The sequence below is a fragment of the Mirounga angustirostris genome, unplaced genomic scaffold, assembly GCF_029215605.1.
Source record: "Mirounga angustirostris isolate CCGP_5_RB_7025 unplaced genomic scaffold, mMirAng1.0.hap1 SCAF_14, whole genome shotgun sequence".
Taxonomy (NCBI): Eukaryota; Metazoa; Chordata; class Mammalia; order Carnivora; family Phocidae; genus Mirounga; species Mirounga angustirostris.
In genome coordinates this window covers 4,003,501-4,023,924 of record NW_026991722.1, presented here as the reverse complement: position 1 = coordinate 4,023,924, position 20,424 = coordinate 4,003,501, and the positions used below count along the sequence as shown (strand labels likewise).

The following is a 20,424-nucleotide window of genomic DNA, read 5'->3' as shown; positions in this document are numbered from 1 at the left end:
CTATGCCCCTCTTCTAACTTCATCTTATTTTATTTATAGAGATAACGTTTGCTTTTATTAGGCTCCTTTGTTCTGAGTGGCAGGGATTTCTTTGTACACGCCCAGCCCTCCAGGTTGGTTACAGACCTGCAACCTGTAATTCAATAGAACGGTGCCCTGTTTACAAAGTCCCGGTTTCCTGGGCTGTCAGTTAGGGCAATCAGCACAAAGACCAAGTGCTTTTGGAACTAAATAAACAATGAGAAAAACATTCAGGGCTGCCAGTAACCCTTCACAGGTAATTTAACAGCCTTTGACTACAAGGCGTCAGTTGCTGTAGATGTCTGCCGAGTATGAAATCTGACATTCTGTCTTGCCATGTTCCGCCAGTAGCTCTCAGGTAATCTCTTGCTGAGGTTCACTGGAGCCCCTTCAGAGCATTGTGCTTTCAGACCGAGCCTAAGTGGGCCTATTATGATAGACATCCACACCTGCATTCTGTCACATGTGCGTGTCATGTAGGTTTCTGATAAGGAGCATCAGATTATTTAAAATTGGGGGATTAGCTAAATTGAGAATTTTCCCCTGGTCTATGAGGAAAACATCTCTACTGGCAAGTTCAAGCCCTTTGAACTGTTCCAGAAATGCTAACATACAGGCTGTTATACCTCTGAGGAGCAGTATGGGCTGGACAGGCAGAAAACAGAAAAGGCTTGCTATATCCTATGGCACAGAATTTTAACCATTTAGACAGTCAGTGTTTTTGTTTAAAGCCCTGTTTATGTGTTTTTGTTTGCTTCCTGATACATTTGATGGCTTTGCCAGTGGTCTGGATCCTACTTGCACTAGCTGTTTATGATTGTCTGTTGTGTTTCAAAGCCAACATGAGACATCTGTGAGTTAAAGTGAAGTGACTTGAATCCATGTGGATCAGTCAGAAGTCTCCTCTGGCTAATATCAGTAACCAAATGGCAGTGCAGAGCATAAAGCCAGCCAGCAAACAACAGAGGCGACCCTGCCTGCACGTGCTACGCTGCCATCCCACGCACCTTGCTCACATGCTTGGAACATCTGCACAAGGAAGTGATGGTGCAAGCAGCTTACGTTCCTTGTGTTTCCTTTCCATACATTTCATGGGTACTTTCAGTAGGGCATCTCAAGCACATTTTCTAAGACGAGATGGTTCATTTAAACTCCTTCCTGAATGTATATCTAAAGAGATATGAATAAAGAATAGGGGAAGTAAAAGACTTCTCTTTTAAATGTGTAATTGAGTGGAAAGTATGGAGCTTGAGTAGAAAACCCGCGTGTCTCCAGGATCCCGGCAGGCACAGTGGGTGATTGAGTCAGTGGGGAATGGCGTCTGTTGACTGGCTCGCCTGATGTGCTCCAGTGCGGGAGAGCACACGCCATTGCTCTTTTCCGTTCGTACCAGGCTCGTACAGTAGTGTTTCACTTGGCCCTTTCTGAATACCCCTGGGTTTGGGAACCTTTTAAAATATTTATTGGACATTTGGATTTGGTTTTTTGGTGAATTTTCTCTCTATCCTTTCCTCATTTTCCCATTGGATTTTTTGTAATTTTCATGTAAATTTGCAACACTGGTATTATTATAAATGCTGACATTAGTCTAATTTTCAGATATGTAGTCAAGATTTCTCTCTTCTTCATTGACTGTGCTTAGGCATCTTTTGTCTTACATCGTATTTTTCATTATTACCGAATCAGGTTGTATAACATGAAGTCCTGAGAGGGAAGGTGGGCCATGAAAGCCTTCACAGATGTGGTAGTAACAAATTGAATGAGAAGTCAGTAAAAACAAGAGGTGCAAGAAGCACGTTGCATGGAAAAGCATGAGCAAAGACTTGGATGCCCTGCCTCTCATGGGGGCCAGTGAGCAATGGCACAGAAGTAGAACTAGGGAGTAATTTGGATTTTGAAAGACCGGGGTTGCCATGTTAGTGTTTGGACCTCATCTTAGGGGCGGTAGGAAGCCACAGAATGTCTTGAAGAGTAGAGGAAAAGCATATTTAGGTACATCTTTTGGAAAGGTAATACCGGCCATGATTAAGAAAGATTCTGAAAGACAAAGGTGGAGGCAAGCTTGCGGTAGTGGAGAAGTGATGGGCATCAAAAACAGGGAGTAGATTTGTGAACTTTCTAGAGGCAGACTAGCAAGAGGCAGCAGAGTGAGTGTGGAGCTTGAGGAAGAAGGGTTGAGGATGACTTCCAGATGACACTGTAGTACATGACTGGATAATAAGGCTGTTCAACAAAGAGACACAGGGAGTCTCAGATGGGGGTGGGATGGTAGAATACAGTTTTTGTGGAAAGCATGGGGAGTTTGTGGAACCAACAGGACATGCAGACGGAGATACGTAGTAGGCACCTGAGGACTAAAACTTGAAGGTAGAAGCTTGAGTGAAGGTAAAGACATCAGCTCAAGCACTGTCGACACAGAGGTGGTCGTCGGGGTTGTGGAAGGGCGTAAAAGTACCAGGGAGAGGTGAAGTATGTGGCTGGCAAAGGGACCAGCCTAAATGGCCCCGTGATGGGGAAGACGAGGTAGAGGAAATTCAGATCAAACACAGAGAAACAACAGCGAGAAGCCTTCCAGTACGCACCAACGCTGAGCCCTCCAGGTGAGGCCAGGCTGCGGAGGCTGAGAAGCTAACGGAGAAGCTGGACTCACACCCCTTTCTTGCCCACACCGGTGAGGGTCTGTGCAGTAGCTGTGGATCTGTGGCCTCTATAAAATCGTCTGTTCAGCACGATATGGGCATTAAAAGGTATGATTATCAAAATGTAAAAGGGAGCTCCGAACTAGATTTGTAGAAGAGATCACAATAGAATTAACATTTCTAATGTAGGAAGAACTCACATGAATCTAAATGGAGTGAGAACCCGAAGATATCAGAGGATAAGTGGGAAAAGCTTTATGGGGAACCGAACTACGTCACAGAAAAATGACCAATCTTAGTAGTAGAAAGAGAAATGTAAAATAAAACAATGACACTTTTATTTATGAAATCATCTATTCAAAGCAGTACTTCAGTATCTGTGATTGCTTTTGCCAAGTTTTCTGAAAACTCTGGATATTTGTGAGACCCCATAGAAAGTGCTAGTCCAGTATTACCCCGGGGTTCTTACTGTGTTCTTTCAATCATTTTGCTCTAGCTCAGGGTATTAGTTTAGCTAATCCTAGAGTATATGCCAATCGATACCATCTGGAATCCCCAAGAAAAATATATAGTGGATATTATCTGTCATTAAAGTGACAAGTTTGAATAAAGGGCTGTGTTCTTCTGCACAGCCTCTTCCACTGTTGAAAGAGTCTTTCTCTCTCCTGGAAAGAAAGATGAGTATCTTTCACACTAAAATTATATGAAAATTTCCTACAAATAAATTCTTTGTAAATGGTTGGGTAATATCTAATTTCATAGTGAAAAGCAAATTGTTCTTATATCAGTAACGTTTTTCCCACATCCTTTTTTTTTCCCCTTTAAAGAGTCACCGCCCACAATTTTGATAGCTGAATTTCTGATTCTCAGTATTTCCTCTCTTCAATTTAAGGAGGATAGTTTCCAACCTGAAAAGATTGATTTGCAAGCGTTGGTGACATTACAGTTCTTTTAGATAAGAGTATGTTGCTGAGAACTACTTTGAGACATTTATTTGCTAAGAAAATTCCATGTCAGATGAAGCCCAAATGCAGCAGAAGACAGGGGGCCCCAGCACTGCCCTCGTTGGCTCTGCCCTGTGCCCGTTGGGGAAGTGGGGCCAGGCGATCGTTGGCCGCCTCTGATACCAGGATTCATGTGGTAACAAGAGAGGACTGAGGAGGGCCCACAGGAGCCAATTCGACTCTAGTACCTAAGGAATGGCGGCAGCCTGACTGATGTGTGCTCACGTGTGTGTTTACTGACCATGGCCTTTCCCCCATCAGTGTGAATAGCAGTTCTCTGCAAAGGCTGCAAGTGTCTTAGCAAGACCAGCACCCTCACCTGGTGCGGGGCTCAGAACAGGTACCCAATTCAGACGTGCCTTCCTGCACTGGTCGGGGGAGGGGCTCTGGCGGGTGGGGCGCTGGATCCGCAGGTGTCCCTGTAACTCTAGGCGGCTTGCCAATGCCGTCTGTGGATCCTGGATGACTCCTTGGAAAGCTAATGTTCCAGATCCACGCGTGCCCCTTGCCTGCTTATCACCCTGCTCTAGCCGCCGTGGGAAATCAGTGGAAGCTCACGGTACCATTTTGACTTCCCAGAAGCTCCATCTCTGATGTCAGCCAAGGCTAGTAAGGGAGAATGCAGTGCAGTTTGCAGAGCAGTGCTAAGTCATGGGCTAGGGACTTAAGTGCTTCGAAGGGCGAGGTGACAGGGAGGGCTGCAGGATGGAGGGCTGCTGACCGCAGAAGGAGGGATAGGATGTGGCCGGCATGGGCGTGAGGGGTTGCAAGTCCTTGGGCATGGTCTCTGGGAAGACTCCTGAGTGGTTTCATTTCAAATGTGGATTACTTTCCAGTTGCAATTTTACTTTGCCTTAAGCTATAAAAACTATAAATGCATGCTGTAAATGTATTCTAAAATATATGCCACATAAAATCGAAACTGTTATCCAAATGCTGGTGTGAGACTTGTAGGATTTAGTGGCTTTGTAACTGAGCTCTGAAATAGCACATTTTCCCATTTTCCACTCTTTCTATTGGCTTAAAATGAGAATTCTGGATACAGCAAAATCGCTTTGAGTCTTTATGATGGGCTTCTTCACAGAAGTAATCTAAGAGAAAGATGAATATTTGGGCTTCATAGAGTGACAGATTCAGCAACATGTCTCCGTTGTTGGAGGTGATCTTGGGGAGGAACGCTGAAAACATGTACAAATGTAGGGAATTTATTAACATTCTGCGAATGTTTTTTTCTTCGTAGCTTTTCCATATTTTATATCTTTAAAGGCTTGGGAATTGCCTGTCTCTGTGAAAAGTGTTAAACTTTCCAAAAGGCATCCTATTAAAGGCAATCTAACCTTAAAACCCATTATTAAAATACCTTAGCTTATAAAAAATGAAACACTCTACAGTCCCTTTCCCAAAGCAGCACTGTTGAATCTTTGCTTTATATGAAATTAACCTATCTCCTTCTAAATAACTAAGAAAATCCAGTAATTATTGGAGGTGATTATGGAATAATTATCAAGTTAATTCATAATGAGCATTTTCAGACGAGAGCGTTGATTTGGACAAACTTGCGTTTGGTTCACCGTACTCATTAGACATTAAAAGCTCAGACTTTGTCACCCGAGTCCCCTTGCTATTCATCTGTGATGCCGTTCACACTAATACTCCAGTGGCCGGTAATCAGTGTGTTGCCTGTTAAGTGAAGAGATTTTCTTCACTGTCTGTATGAGCACCACCTCTGTTTCCTCTCTTCATCACACAGCGGGTAGGTAGATAAAAATATTGTAGCATCTAACAAGCAGACATTGAAATTTTGTTCTAAAATGGCAAATTAAATCTGTCTCTGGTGGTTCCAAATTATGTAAAATAAAAAAGAAACTTTTATCACTGATAGGTCTTGTCATTTCTTTTCAGTTGCTTTTTTAAAAAATTGATGAATTAGAACTTTTTTTTCTTCCAAAGAAACTCATCAACTGTGCTCATTGTTATTCCTGAAAGGCTTACTTCCCAAGTGTAAAGTTCTTTGGAATTTTTTTTTTTTTTTTTTTACCTTTTATCACCACTTAGTTTTCCTAATAATGCTGCCACTGTAATAGCTTTTTATGAACCAAGAACATGGTTTTTTGGTTTTTTTTTTTTTAAAGCCAGGTTTTTTTGGTTTTTTTAAGATTTTATTTATTTGAGAGAGAGAGAATGAGTGAGAGAGAGCATGCACATGAGAGAGGGGAGGGTCAGAGGGAGAAGCAGACTCCCTGCCGAGCAGGGAGCCCGATGCGGGACTCGATCCCGGGACTCCAGGATCATGACCTGAGCCGAAGGCAGTCGCTTAACCAACTGAGCCACCCAGGCGTCCCAAGAACATGCTTTTTTCAAAAACCGAGCCAATCAGTTACGCCATGTGGATCACAGGGAGAAAAGTGTCAGAAGAAACGCTTTGCTGTTGTGCTGATAGCCCCCTCTGACTTCACGATGCGCTTCCCACTGTTTGGTTTGTGGGTCAGTGTTGCACTCTGGGTGGTAACAGGATCATGACCTGAGCCGAAGGCAGTCGCTTAACCAACTGAGCCACCCAGGCGTCCCAAGAACATGTTTTTTTCAAAAACCGAGCCAACCAGTTACACCATGTGGATCACAGGGAGAAAAGTGTCAGAAGAAACGCTTTGCTGTTGTGCTGATAGCCCCCTCTGACTTCACGATGCGCTTCCCACTGTTTGGTTTGTGGGTCAGTGTTGCACTCTGGGTGGTAACTGGGCAGGCCTGTCATTCACTGCGCACTCCTGGATCTCCCTTCTCCTGTCGCTCTCCTTTCCCAGGGGCAGGGGGTTGGGGAGGGGAGGTGCGGCGCAGGTCTGGGCAGGTGTGGTCAGACTCTGCCCAGCCCAGAGTGAGCCGCATTGCCGTTCCCACCAGTGGTGGCTGAAGAATTGGCTTTTCCCTTTGTAATTTCCCCAATGACGTGGGAAGTGCTGAATTGAAAATAACAAAAGTGGTGTCCCGGGAGCCTTTTCTGTTTGTTGGCTCAGTTCCTACATCAGAGGCCTAGTACCTAATTCATACTCCACATTGCTGGTTTTGTGGATATTGTTATTTTTGAATGACTCAGTCAGTCAGTCTTCCTGCAGGTAGTCCTGGAGAGGAAGACTTCAACACAGAAGAAATGTTTGCCGTGGTGGCCAAAGCTTAGCAAAGTAAAATGATTGGGTTTTGCAAGCATAGCAATTAGTAGGGAAAGCAACGAACATTCTGGGTTCGAATTTGGAAGCGCCATAAGCGACCCAATGTTCCATGAGAGTCCCATGTCTTCCTTGGCAGGCCAGCAGCTGAGAGGCACGTGGCCACGGAACAGAAGACAAGAAATGGGGATTTCACAGTGGTGGCGTTTCCTGGTGCCATGCTGTTGGTCTGACCCTGAGCAGTTCTACCTGCAGCTGCATGGGGGTTATGGAGGGGAGGACAGGAACTGTCAGGCCGGGCTCCTCTGGCTTTCTTTTACAGATCTTCTTAAAATGACACTGTTGTAACATTTGTTCCACACTTGGCATATAATAACATATCATTTGATAATGTATCATAAACAACTTTGATAACAACCCTCTGAGATAGGTAAGTCCTACCTTGTTCTTATTTATAGAAAATGAAATTGACTTCAGCAAACCCGAGTGATTTGTTCACATCTCCATGGCCAGTAGTTAACTGAACAAGAGCTGGAACCTTATGCACTGTGTCCTCACCAGCGCGCACCACACCCCACTTACCTTTAATAAGCTGGAGCCACCCTGAGCACATCGCCGAGAGCAGTGCTGTGATTTTTAATGTCTCTGCTTTCACAAGGAAGGTTGCCAGGAGAAGGAAAAAAGCATCAAATTCCTTTTTTTTTAGAGGCACCTGCACCATCCAAATAATCCCCACCAAAAACCATCATAAAATGTAACAAGACCAGTAAATTAAATATTTAATTTTTGTTTATAATACATGAATATTGGTCTTACGTCCATTTAATGTAATATCAAAATTTTATGTGTTTTATGTTTAGAGTTCAGTTAGGCTTAGTATATATTTATGCCCTTTTTATAGGTCTTAAAACACAATTTCATTGTATTGCAATTCAAGCTTTTTGATACTCATTCAACATCCAACAAAGAGTATTGAAAACCAACTAGGCACCAGAGTGCTCAAAACTTAAAAAATCAGGTGATGGTCAGGAAAAATCCCACACTGTTTCTGTGACCTAGTGCTAAGTTCTTGGTCACAAATGCTGCCAGCAATTACAAATTCATTTAAGCAGGTGTGATCCCCACTGGTGGATGGTTTCCAGGGGCCAAGGGCAGCGAGTTTGTAGTAAACAAAATATCACACAACTGAACCAGATTTCTCAGGTTTGCTAAAGATCATTGGATTTGATTTTGAATTTGAGTGGAGTTCAATTTTTTCCCTATTAAAGGTTTATTCATGTATTTTAGTCTCTCAGTACAAGCTAGAAACATCTACAGTATTTTGAGAATGTTACATTGTACTCCCAGCCGTGTGAGTTACCTTTGCTAATACAGTGTGACACATTAGTGACCCATAAGACTGACTGCATCTTCAAAAGTTGAGCATAATTCTGATTAGCTCCCATTTTAATAAAAGAATACTGTTTCCTTGGTATCTTCTACAGATACCATGTTGACTTCTTTAATTTGAATCACCTGCCAGTTACAGAGCTTAACATTTCACTTTGTTCACTACTCTGGTAATTTTTACTTCCTTAAAATACCCTTTAAACATTAATATGTTTCTATTCAAGACAAAAAAAAAAATAAAACTCAAAAAAAAGTTGGAAAAGTGTTGCTCCACTTTGAGTACAGAAAAATGTGTTTCCTTAAAAAATCGGGTAGAAAGAAAGCTGTAGTAACACAAATCAACTTCTCAAAGACTAATATTTTTAAGCCAATATATGCCAGTTTCTTTAAAGTTACAGATGTTTCCTACATCATATTAGCATTTTTTTTTCTTTATGATGTAACTGAAACGAGGCAAATTTGGAGTCTACCGCTGTTCCTTGATAGCAACAGTGAGAACCAAGCACAGATCTTTGGGGTCCTGATGAATTATCACAATCCCTTAACTTAGTGTCCCCCTTTGGAAAAGCTCACGAAGAAGGAAAGTCGTTAGTCCTCTAACTAATACAGTCTCAAAACTCTGGGATTTAAGGAACGATGTGAGTGTGGCTCTCAGTTTTTGTATTCCAGAGTCCCTGCAGGGAGAACAGGGCAGAGGCCCGGCCCTCGCCCATGAGAGCTGCCCTGGCGGCGGGGCGCCCTCTGCTCAGAACAGGCCCCGCTTGGGGGCCTCTGCTGCCTGCTGCCTGGGGCTACTGAGCAGTACAGGAAACGGGCTCCCTGAGGGGAGACAAGCAGGGGAAAAAGTGGGAGCCAGGGCCGTGGTCACCTTCGGCGTGTCCCTCGAAGGCAGGCAGTGCGGGGTTTCGGCTGTACCAGCACAAAGCTCCAGCCCTGCCACAGGACCGGGGCCTGGCGCGTGTCCGTCTTTGAACTTCCCTTTTCTGCTTTGTAAAATGACAGTACTACCCTCTGGGGCCACCCAGAGAACCATTGTTGGGACGGAACGGGGAGGCGGTTGGTGAAGCCCCGTCCCGCGGCCTTGTCCCAGTGTCACCGCGCGTCCTGCCAGCAGCGCTCCCTGCGTCCGCTGGTGCGGCCTGACTCATAGGCACACACGCAGCGCGCTGGGGGCTGGCGCTCAGGGCGCGGCCGGACTTGGGCACGGGAGGTGCTCCGAAGCGGGAGCGACAGCGGCGCCCAGTGCGAGTACTTCCCGGCCTCCGGCGGGCCGTGTGGGCCACCCGCGGACTCCCACTGAAAACCTCCTGCGGCGGCGGCATTTTGGCAGGGACTGAAGGGGACCACTGTTAAATTAGGAATTGTCACCGAAGCGAAATGTACACACTCCAGAGAAGCGACCTAGTGAATACTGTTTCTTGGGCAGCATTCCTTCACAAACGATTAGTTGACAGATCACTGCTACTGCCGTGATGATGCAGGACAGTGACTGAATAGTAGCCCCCTCCCCATCCGGGGACATCATCTGTCTGATAGTCTGCATTCTCTGCCACAGTTTTACTTCAAGCAGCCATTTAACAACTGTGCGTGGGTTTGGAAGCATCTCCAGTGTTTTGCTCTTAGAACAAGAAACGTACCGTCAGATTTTCTTACATAGAGAAAGCTGTTCAGATGTTCCTTGGTTCTTACAAAATGTAGATTGAGACGTACACATACACTCTCAAGATATTTTTCGATGAATATGGGACTAAAGAATAGGCCTTGTTCTGGATAAGGCGAATAAAATGCCTCTTCAGTTTTCTACTTTTCCCTCATAGTTACTATTATTTCCAAGAGAAGAAGGGGGGGAAAAGTGAGATTTCTTAAGATATTTTTATCTTTCTTATAGTCTCTCTAACATGCTAATATGTGTGACTATGATATTATAATATGTGATGTTCTATCCAGCATTGTTTCTAAAATATTAAGACTAGTTCCTTCCATGTAAAGGCATTTTTGAGTTTTTAAAAATATCTTTTTGCTTCTAGATGGGTAACCTGAATTTTGATCAGAAATTACATATATGTTTCAATGATACACTTAGTTATTGAAGTACACACATATATTAGAAATGCATACTTTTAAAATGCATTTAACATTGGAAAGTTAATAGTGCTTAGAAAGCACATGACTATATCTCTACAAGTGAGGTTTTTTTCAGGCTTTGAATCTATAAGTAGGTAAGTCCAAAGGTGTTAAGATCACATTTATTTTACAGCTCCTTTGATAGATGATAACATCATCAATGTCTGTCAAATTTATTGTAGCAATCTGAAGAGAATGGTGGAGTTATTATAGGTTATACTGCATTAGCAAACCCAATGAGAGTCTGCGTGAAACACTGTGGACTCAAGTGTGGTGTCTGTGTCCTTCTTCTGAAACAGGGTGTGCCGTAAGAAAGTCCCACGCCCGGGAAGCCTACCACCCCTCCTCTGTTCCTCACGCTCTGTTCCGGCAGGAATGGAAATAATACTTGGAGAGAAGAGCACACAAGGTGAACTCTGAAGGGATGGCAAAGCTGCCGATCTGGAGTCCCTGTGGCTTAATTAAAAGGTGGAAAAATACAGTCAACAAAATTAAATTTTAAAAGCAAAACTGGAAAGAAATTAGATGAGAAAAAAATGGTAATAGCTAGGGATACATTTTTTAAAACATGTTCAAGATCTGAAAAATAAAAAAACCACAAAACACCCCTCAGAGGAGTTACCGCAGACCTGGGTAGGCAGAGGTCCCATATTGATGGAGGAAAAGACTCCATGCTGCTGAATGTCATTTATTCCCAAATTGATCTACGGATTCAACACTATCCCTGTCAAAGTCCTGGGAGGCTTTGGTAGAAACTGACAGGCTGCTTCCAAAATTTATATGGGAATACAAGAACCTGTGATAACCAAAATAATTTTGAAAAAGAAAACAAATTTGGAAGACATTCATACCTGATTCTGAGATCTACTCTAAAGCTAGGTCATCAGCCACAGTGGGGAGGTGGGGAAATAGGGAGACACTGGTCAAAAGGTACAAAATTGCAGTTATGTGCAGTGAATAAGTCCAGAGATCTAATGTATAGTGTGATGACTATAGTTAGTAATCCTGTATTGAATGCTGGAAGTTCATTAAAAGGGTAACTTTCAGGTGCTCTGACCAAAAAAGGAAAGAAAAAGAGAGAGAGAGAAAGAAGAAGAAGAAATGAGATGAGGAGATGGACATGTTATTACATGTTAATTAGGTTAACTGCAATGCAATAATCATTTCACTACGTGTGCATATCAAATCATCATGTTGTATACCTTAAATATATACAATTTTTATTTAAATAATTAAAATAAAAATCTTGAATGAACTAGGGAAGGAAGGATATATAGAGGCATGGAACACAGTAGAGTCCAGAATTAGACCCACATATGTACGTGGTCAGTTGATTTTCAACAAGGTGCCAAGGAGGAAAGATGAGTCTTTTCACCAAGCTGTTCTGGGATATTTGTCTATCCGTGGAAGAAAATGCAACTTGACCCTTACCATTCACAAAATTAACTCAAAATAAATAAAAAACTTAAAACTCTAAACCTTCTAGAAGAAAACATAGGAGAAAATTTTTCTGTCCCTTGGGATAGGCAAAGATTTTTTTCCAGATACATGAAAAGCACAAAATGAAGAACAGTAATTGATAAATTGAACTTTATCAAATTTGAAATTTTTTGCTTTTCAAAAGATGCCATTAAACTATATGTATATTTGACCTAGTTTTTGAATCCAGAGTACTCAAAGAACAAATTACAACTCAATAATAAGACAAAACCCAAGTAAGAAATGGCAAAAACAAAACAAAACAAAACAAAACAATATACAAATGGGCAGTAAGTACATGAAATGGTGCTCAACATCACTTCCTCATGGAAGTGCAGTTAAACCACAAAATCTCTCCATGCCCATTAACATTGCTAAAATTTACAAGATTGATAATGGCAAATGTTGTGAAGATATGCTGTCTCTGGAATTGTTATACATTGCTAGTGGGAATGTGAAATGGCATGGTCATTTTGGAAAACAGCTTGGCAAGTTCTTACGAAGTTAAATATTCACCTTCCATATAACCCAGGAATTCCACTCCCAGGTGTTTACCCAAAAGAAATGAAAACGTATGTCCACACAAAGACTTGTCCATGAATGCTCATAGTACCTTTATTTAGAATAGCTGAAAACAGCTCGCATGCCCACCAGAAGATGAATGGGTAAGCAAATTATGGTCGATGGAACACTGCTTGGTGAGAAAAGGCATGAACTAACAACCTGGATGAATCTCAACAACATCACCCTGAGTGAAAGAAGCCAGACCCAAACAGATAACGTTCCATGTGATTCCATGTATATGAAACTCTAGAAAAGGCAAAACTCTGGTGAGAGAAAGCAAATCTTTGATTCCCAGGTTGTAGGAGTTTATTGACCACAAAAGGGCACAGAGTTGAGGGAATCATCTCATATCTTTTTGGGGTGATGGGAAATTCCCAGTGTTTGATTGTGGTGGTAGCAACCGGGCTGTGGGATTTGTTCAAAATTCAACACAGCATTCACTCTATGTGGGTGCCTCTTACTGTATATAACATACGCCACAATAAGGCGTATACAGATTACTCCGAAAGCATGGAAGGGGAAGGCACATGACATGAATCAAACTACTTGTTACTTTTGAAAAATCTGTGAGCTTGGCATTTCAGGTAATAGAGTTGTATTTCTTAGTCATAAAAATACAAAGTTTGATTTTCTGTGATAAGTTATTTCTTTACATTTTTCTTTATATTTGCTTTTTTATATGCTGCATCCATAAATTTAGTCATTATAGTGGTGTTCTCCTTAGAATTCTCCTGGACATTAGATACCTAGTGTTAAGTAGCTTGTAGGGTCCTAAACAGATTTTTTTTTTTTTAATTATGTTTTACCAAACTCAAAAATAGCTACTACTAGAAAAAGTTTTGGTGGTTTCTGTGACTTATTGACATAGTCTCAAAGATTATTGCAGAGCTGGTAGAAGGTAATAAACATCACTGAAGCTTGAAGTACCTGGGGTCACAGAACGTTAAGCATACAGAAATGAAAGTCTGCCTGTTCAGGTTTCAATTAATTCCTTCTGTGAACCTTAAGTCCATCGCCGAATGTTGTACTTAGTTACTTACTGCATCCCAACCAACTTCAGTGGGACTGGTTTTGGTTAAATTGGGCAATTGCCAAGGGAATCTAAAAAATTACAGCAAAATTGTAGTCATTAAAGTAAATTTTGTCTTAATTTTATCTTTTTTTCCCTTAAATTCCTGGATTTGATTCATGTTGACACTCTCTGATTATTTTCTATTTCTGCATGCTATTAAACATTCGAAATTGTGTGTATGACAACAGAAATGTCTTTCAAAAGCAAAAGAATTGACAGGGTTTCCTGAACATTTCAACTGTAGGTTTTATAGCTCTACAGATGATTCATACACGGTGTAAAATGTTAAGGGCTGAGCTCCTTTTGAACTTACTTTTGCAGTGGTGATTTCTGGGAAACTTCTCTAGTGAGCTTTCATAAATGCCACATTAACTCTTCTTACAGAAGCGAAACAAAAGTTCACACTCAGCTCTTGACTTTGGCATCCAGTCTCAGACGACCCCAGCTGTGTATGGGGGAGATTAGTGCGCCATACAGCCTGGCGGAATGTGAAGTTGCCCTGTCGACGAACTGCAATCTGTTCTTTGGTGTGTTTTACTAAAGGGTGTCAACTGAACTCGTGGGGAAGGGGGACGTGCTGATATGTCCTCCCCTGTCTTCAGGACACAGATGGCCCAGACATGTTTGTGGCTCAGTGCAGGTGAGAGAGCTGCTGAGCTGCCAGTCAGCAAAGATGGATGAGTCCCGAGGAGTCCTGAGGACAGAGCGGGCAGGGCACCAAGGGCATTAGCGTACGAAACCGGGCTCTCCTGTGATCTCAGCTCCTGACTCACACATTGAATTTCCAGGGCGACTTTTCCTAGTTCATTTAAGTCCCTGCTTCTAGCAATTCAACGAAATCGTGAGCAAGTTACATTTTGTGAAGCTCGGAAGCTGAGAACACACAGAGACCAAAATCTGAGGGAAGCGGAGGAGACCCACGCATGGTCTTCATGTTGCTGCTCTTGCACGTGCACTTGGATTTGGATTGTGCGGGATGGAGAGCAGTGCCTTGAAACCTTAGATGGTTCTGTTTTTGTAGCTTATCTTCGGTAATACATTTGGTTTCTAGAACTATGTATTTTACATGGTTTGGCACCAGCAAAAATTAGAGAAATGTAAATATAATAGCAGTTAGACAATTTTATTTTTAAGATTAATAGTCTTTCTTTTAGTGAAGGTGAATCATGTGTGGTAATTTCTCTATTTAAAATGGTGTACTAGCATTGTAGCATATGCATATATATTCTTCTTTAAAATCAATAAGTATTCAATATTGGTACTAAATTTAAACATGGCTATTCTATAACATTTCCTGAAATTTATCCTTACCTTAATGGGCTTCCCATGGACATTATGAAGTAAGTTGAGCTTGTGTTCAATGATCTTTCTGACGTTTTTGAGCCGAGTAAATCTTCCCAGTGGCCACACTCTGTCACTTAATCCACTTCATCCACTCAAACTCTCAGATAAGTCCTACACTCGGCGGTCAGAGCCTAAAGTTCAGCCCAGTGCCCTCATTAGAATTCCCTGGCTCTGATGAGTTTTGTTACATAACTTTGAGAGAAAAGAGTAGGTCTGAAGCTTACTTTTATCCATGATCCTCATGTAAGTTGGCACTTCCCAGCTTAGAATGGAACCAGGGAAGCTGGTGAGGATGTCAGGCTCTTGGGCCTTCCCACCTCCACACACCTGCACTGCCACATCCATGAGAGTTGAAGTCATGCTTGTAGCCATAGGTGAGGGGAGGAGGAGACCCATTCATTTATTCAACAAGTCTGCTGAGCACTATGCTAGGCACAGCTCTGAGGAACTAGGATGCATGTATGAACAGAACAGATTCTTGCTCTGGAGCATCTGTTCTTCCAGCAGAAGACAGACACTCAACAAAAGGCAAAGTAAGTAAGTAAATCCTGCAGTTTGTTACAGGTGAAGTACTATGAAAAGAATGGAGACAAGGACCAGGGACTGGGGTCTGGGGGCGGAGCTGCATGAGGAGGGTCAGGCAGTTATGGTATGAAATGGGGACATCCAGGTGGGCCTTGTTGAGATGGGACAGATGAGCAAAGACTTGAAGAAGGGAAGGAATTCCTCATGGATCTGCCTGGCACATGAGTGTTCTGAACAGAGAGAATAGTCAGCACCAAGGCCAGCAGGATTAGAGCACATCGAAAGAAGGGGGGAAAGGCAGCATATTTACCTGGCAAGCTGAAGATTTATGTACAAAAGCCATATAAGGTCAAGAAAAGCTGGAAGAACAGCATAAGCTGGAACTTCAGACCTCCGTCCAAGATGAAACTGCTGCTGATGGACCCTCCCATGGGGAAAAATTGGAGTTTACTGTGAATAATGGTATAGGTTGGGGCGCCTGGATGGCTCAGTTGGTTAAGCGACTGCCTTCGGCTCAGGTCATGATCCTGGAGTCCCGGGATCGAGTCCCGCATCGGGCTCCCTGCTCGGCAGGGAGTCTGCTTCTCCTTCTGACCCTCCCCCCTCTCATGTGCTTGCTCTCTCTCATTCTCTCTCTCTCAAATAAATAAATAAAATCTTAAAAAAAAAAAAGAAAAAAAATAATGGTAGAGGTTATCATTGATGGGAAATTTTAAGATGCCCTGTGCCTAGAGGTCTTAGACTGATCTTTCAGTCATCGACATACAGAAATGACAGCTCTGTCGGTAAGAAACTATGCGTGTTTCTCGGAGTCCATAGTCTCTCATGAGGGGGGTGGGTTAGCCCGGTGATGGGTATTAAAGAGGGCACGTTCTGCATGGAGCACTGGGTGTTACATGCAAACAATGAACCATGGAACTCTACATCTAAAACTAACGATGTAATGTATGGTGACTAACATTACATTAAATAAATAAATAAATAAAATTTTAAAAAGAACCTATGCATGTTTCAGCAAATTATTTCAGTTCAGTAATGCTGACCCCATTGGGAGGTAAAGTAAACCGTGTATAGTATCTGGGGCTAGTCATTCTTGAAGCCAACAATCATTTCTGAAATATCAATTCTGTGTAACGCTGTATGACAAGGTAGAGTGTCGAATACACAAATAAAACGTGGCCCATGCCCATGTATGCATAAATAAGTAAAAATGAAATTTTTATTTCAACACTGTTAGTGTCACTTCTCCCCAAAGTGATCTACAGATCCCTCACAATCCTAGGCTTCTTTGTAGTAATTTTTAAGCTGATTTTAAAACTTACGTGCCAGTGCAAAAGTTCCAGACTAGTCAAAACAATTTTGAAAAAGAACAAAATGTAGAATGCTTACACTACCTGATTTCCAGACTTAATATGAAGCTACAGTAACCAAGATAGGATGGTTTGGGTGTAAGGATAGAAATAATATGCTCAGTTGATTTTCTACAAAGGGAAAAAGGTTATTTTTTTCAACAAATCATTGGAATATTTGGATACCGAAACAGGGGGGAAAAAAAAGGGGGAAGAGAATCATGACCCTTACTTCACACTCTTCACAAAAATTAACTCGAAATGCATTTATAGACCCAAATATAAAATCTAAGGCTGTAAAACTGCTAAGAGAAAATGTGGGAGAAATTCTTTTTGACCTTGGCGTAGCAAAGACGTCTTAGCTAAGATGCAAACAGTACAACCCATAAAAGGAAACACTGGTCAATTGTCCTTCATCAAAATTGATAACTTGTCTTTAGAAGACCCCTTTTAAAAAAATAAAAAGTCAAGCCACAGACTAAGAGGAAGTATTTGCTATGTATATATCTGAGAGAGGACTGGAATCCAGAATACACAAAGTACAACCTACAACTCAATTTTAAGAAGACAAAGAACCGAATAAAAAATATGTAAAAGAAGGTATCCAAATGGCCAAAAAGCACATGAAATGATGCTAAACATCACCAGTCATCACGGAAATGCAAATTAAAACCATAATGACATACCACAACACAGCCACTAGAATGGCTAAAATTAAAAAGACTGAGAATGCCAAATGTTAGTGGGAATGTGGAGCATCTGGAATTGTCATGCATTGTTGATGGGAATGTAAAATGGTACAGCCAGTTTGGAAAACTGTTTAACGGTTTCTTATAAAATTAAACATATACTTATTTACCATATGATCCAGCAGTTCCACTCCTAGGAATTTACCCAAGAGGAATAAAAGCATATGTCCGTGCAGAGATTTATATTTGAATGTTTGTAGTAGCCCTGTTCATAATAGCCAAAGCGAAAAATAACGCCAATGCCCGTCAACAGATGAAAGGACAGGCAAATTATCCATAACATGGAATATTACTCAGCAATAAAAATGAACCAGTTACTGACACATCCAACAGCGTGGATGAATTGCAAAGCCGTTATGCTGAGCAAAAGATGCCAGACACAAAAGATTAAGTACTGTGTGCCTCCATTCATTTTAAAATGTGTGACAGGCATTCCTAATCGATAGTGATAGACACCAGATCTGTGGTTTCCTGGGGCTGGAATGGGGGCATGAGGAAACCTTTTGAAGGGGGGAGGAAATACTGTATCTCTTACTTTTGGTGAGAGCTACAAGAGTACATATATTTGTGCAACTCACCCGACCACGCACTTCTGTGTCTAATTCATTGACTGTAAGTTGTTCCTCAGTACAGTTGGTTTTAAAAAATCAGGTGGAACCTGGAGTGTTCAGACTGAAGCACAACATAGTGTGTGAGTAGGTAGCAGTGAACAATGTTCCCTAATCAAAGGAGAGCTCTTTGGAGAAATGTACTTTGAGCAGGAATTTAGATGCTTGAGATGAGTGAGAAATGCTTTCTCGGTACGGGACGTAGAGAATAATTTGAGGTCAGCTCGCGTGGAGGGGATTGTACTCGGTGACTGGCCTGTCCTTTTCGTCACTGACCAGAGCACCATAGATCGGGAGAAACGGGGACCGTTCCAACAGACGGGAGACGGACTGGCATTGCCCATTGCCTACGGTGCGTGGGCCAGGGCCACGTCCTGTGTCAGAATTTCGCTTTTTTCTTTCTTTTCCTTTGTTTGTTTTGGTTTCTTGGGGAAGGGGGTGGGGGCTTTTTGTTTGTTTTTGTTGTTGTTGTTGCTCTAAATGATATTACTGCATTACTGGAACATTTGGTGAAATTTGAGGAGAAAGCCCCTGCTCTTAGGACACGCACAGGAAAAAATTTACAAGTAAGAGGGCATCAGTTCTGCAAACTTACTCTCGAATGGTTGACAAAAAGGAAAATAATATGTGCACATATAGAGGGAGCAGATGAAACAAAGTCTCACGTGCACAGTGAGGAGACAGAAGCATGAGCGAGGCCTGTGTCCTCTGCTTGCAAATTGTCTGTAAGCCTGGAATTATTTCTGATTACGAAAAGTAAAAACCAAGTGGGGTCAATGTACTATTTGCTGAAAGTCATGCGTATTTCCTATGAAGAAATAACTAAAAAGAACTACAGAAGTGACTGCAGTTAGAATTTTCGGAGCAAGCGTGTCAGGAGATTGTACGTTCTTCTGCAAGGTGTTCAGGGTAGGGCAGTGTGGCCGGTGCAGGAGGGAGGCAGACATCCGGAGAGTGTGGACGACCACTGTTGGCATGTGGTCACGCGACGCATGTGCCGGGGTCAGTGCTTCGATTTTCACACGATGGCGTGCTCCTTGCAACAGGTGTTCCCTGATCGGGAAACCATTTACAAAGGATGGCGGTGGCCTTCAGGACGGAGGGGACGGGAGATCAGAGAAGGGGGCCTGGAGGGGTGCTCCTCGCAGTGCAAGTGTGAGCAGTAAGCAGAGGGCTCCAACAAAACTCTGACCGTGAATCTGGAGACAGAGGTAGCCAAATGGCCAAAAAGCCACAACAGCCACAGAGTTTTTATGAGCGCTAGGACGGAGGAAAGCTTGTTAGTGATTTACTGACTACTGAGACATACAGGCAATGGGATTCCCAGGAGACGGGATGGTGTTCAGGTGTGATAGAAATGATGAGCTGTGGTTCTGTGTCCATGCTCTTTTTAGGAAGTGTTTTTTCATGCAGGTGTTTTCTTTGACTTCTTTTGTGAAAAACCGCTTGAGGTCGTACTCTTGCTTCCTTTCTGAACCTTCTGTTAGTTGGGTGTTTAGTGAGTCCAGCTTCTGGAAGGGCAGTGCAGCAAGGTCTCAGGCAGATGAGGGAGAAGCAGGGAAGGAGGGGAGGGCCTCGGGGGGAAGGTGCTGAACCAGGGAGCAGCATTAAGATCAGGGACACTTGAAGAGCCAGTGGGAGCTTCCGCTGAGGGGCGGGAGCATCACAGAGGGGCGGGGAGAGGAGCAAGGAAGCCACAGTCCCTAGGCAGAGCGAGTGTCCTGGGCCAGGTTGGGGTTTGGGTAGGCGAGTTGTGAAGTGTGTAGTTTAAGACAAAGTATACAAGTACTGAGCTGTTCCAGAAGCTTCAACGCCAGTCCACAGTGAAATCAGCATTTCCTCTCAATTCTTGAGTTACTTTGCTGACTGTGTGTGTGGCTCTGGGTCATCATCCTGTCTCTGCCCCACTATATGTCAGTTGTATTTCTGTTTTCCCTGTTTTATTCTAGGTTATAGCTTTCAGAGAAATTGTCAATGAACTCTGCTTTCTTTTTTAAGGAAGACACTCGAGGGTCGGGTGGGAGAGGCAGAGGGGAAGGTGATTCACTCGGGGAGACTTGGGAGCTACACGCCTCACCTAGCTAGCCTCGGAGATGCGGTCAGCTGCCCTCCCTCTTCTCTTTTCTCTCCCCCGCCAAAAAAACTCTGTGTTAGACAAGAGAAATCTGCACACAGTTTGAGGGAGTGGTTGTGTTACTTGTTTTTATCCTGGGATGTGCAATTCAAAATAAAAATTAATTGTGAAGAATTTTTTTTTAAAGATTTTATTTATTTATTTGAGAGAGAGAGTGAGAGAGAGAAAGAGCACAAGAGGGGGGAGCGGGAGAGGGAGAAGCAGACTCCCCGCCGAGCAGGGAGCCCGATGCGGGACTCGATCCCGGGACTCCAGGATCATG

General features: G+C 42.7%; 1 protein-coding gene across 9 annotated transcripts in view; it reads left to right on the top strand.

The window, feature by feature from the left end:
- ZNF407 (zinc finger protein 407) overlaps window positions 1–20,424 on the top strand; it is a 470,693-nt gene that overhangs the window by 347,835 nt on the left and 102,434 nt on the right. Inside the window, exon 9 of one of the 9 annotated variants that reach the window (XM_064577671.1) lies at window positions 10,638–20,155. The exons of the other annotated variants lie outside the window; for them this stretch is intronic. Coding sequence (XP_064433741.1) covers window positions 10,638–10,723 — 86 coding nt within the window. The 3' untranslated portion in view covers window positions 10,724–20,155. Of the gene's footprint in view, window positions 1–10,637; window positions 20,156–20,424 lie in introns of those variants that run through there. 9 annotated transcript variants of the gene reach the window in all.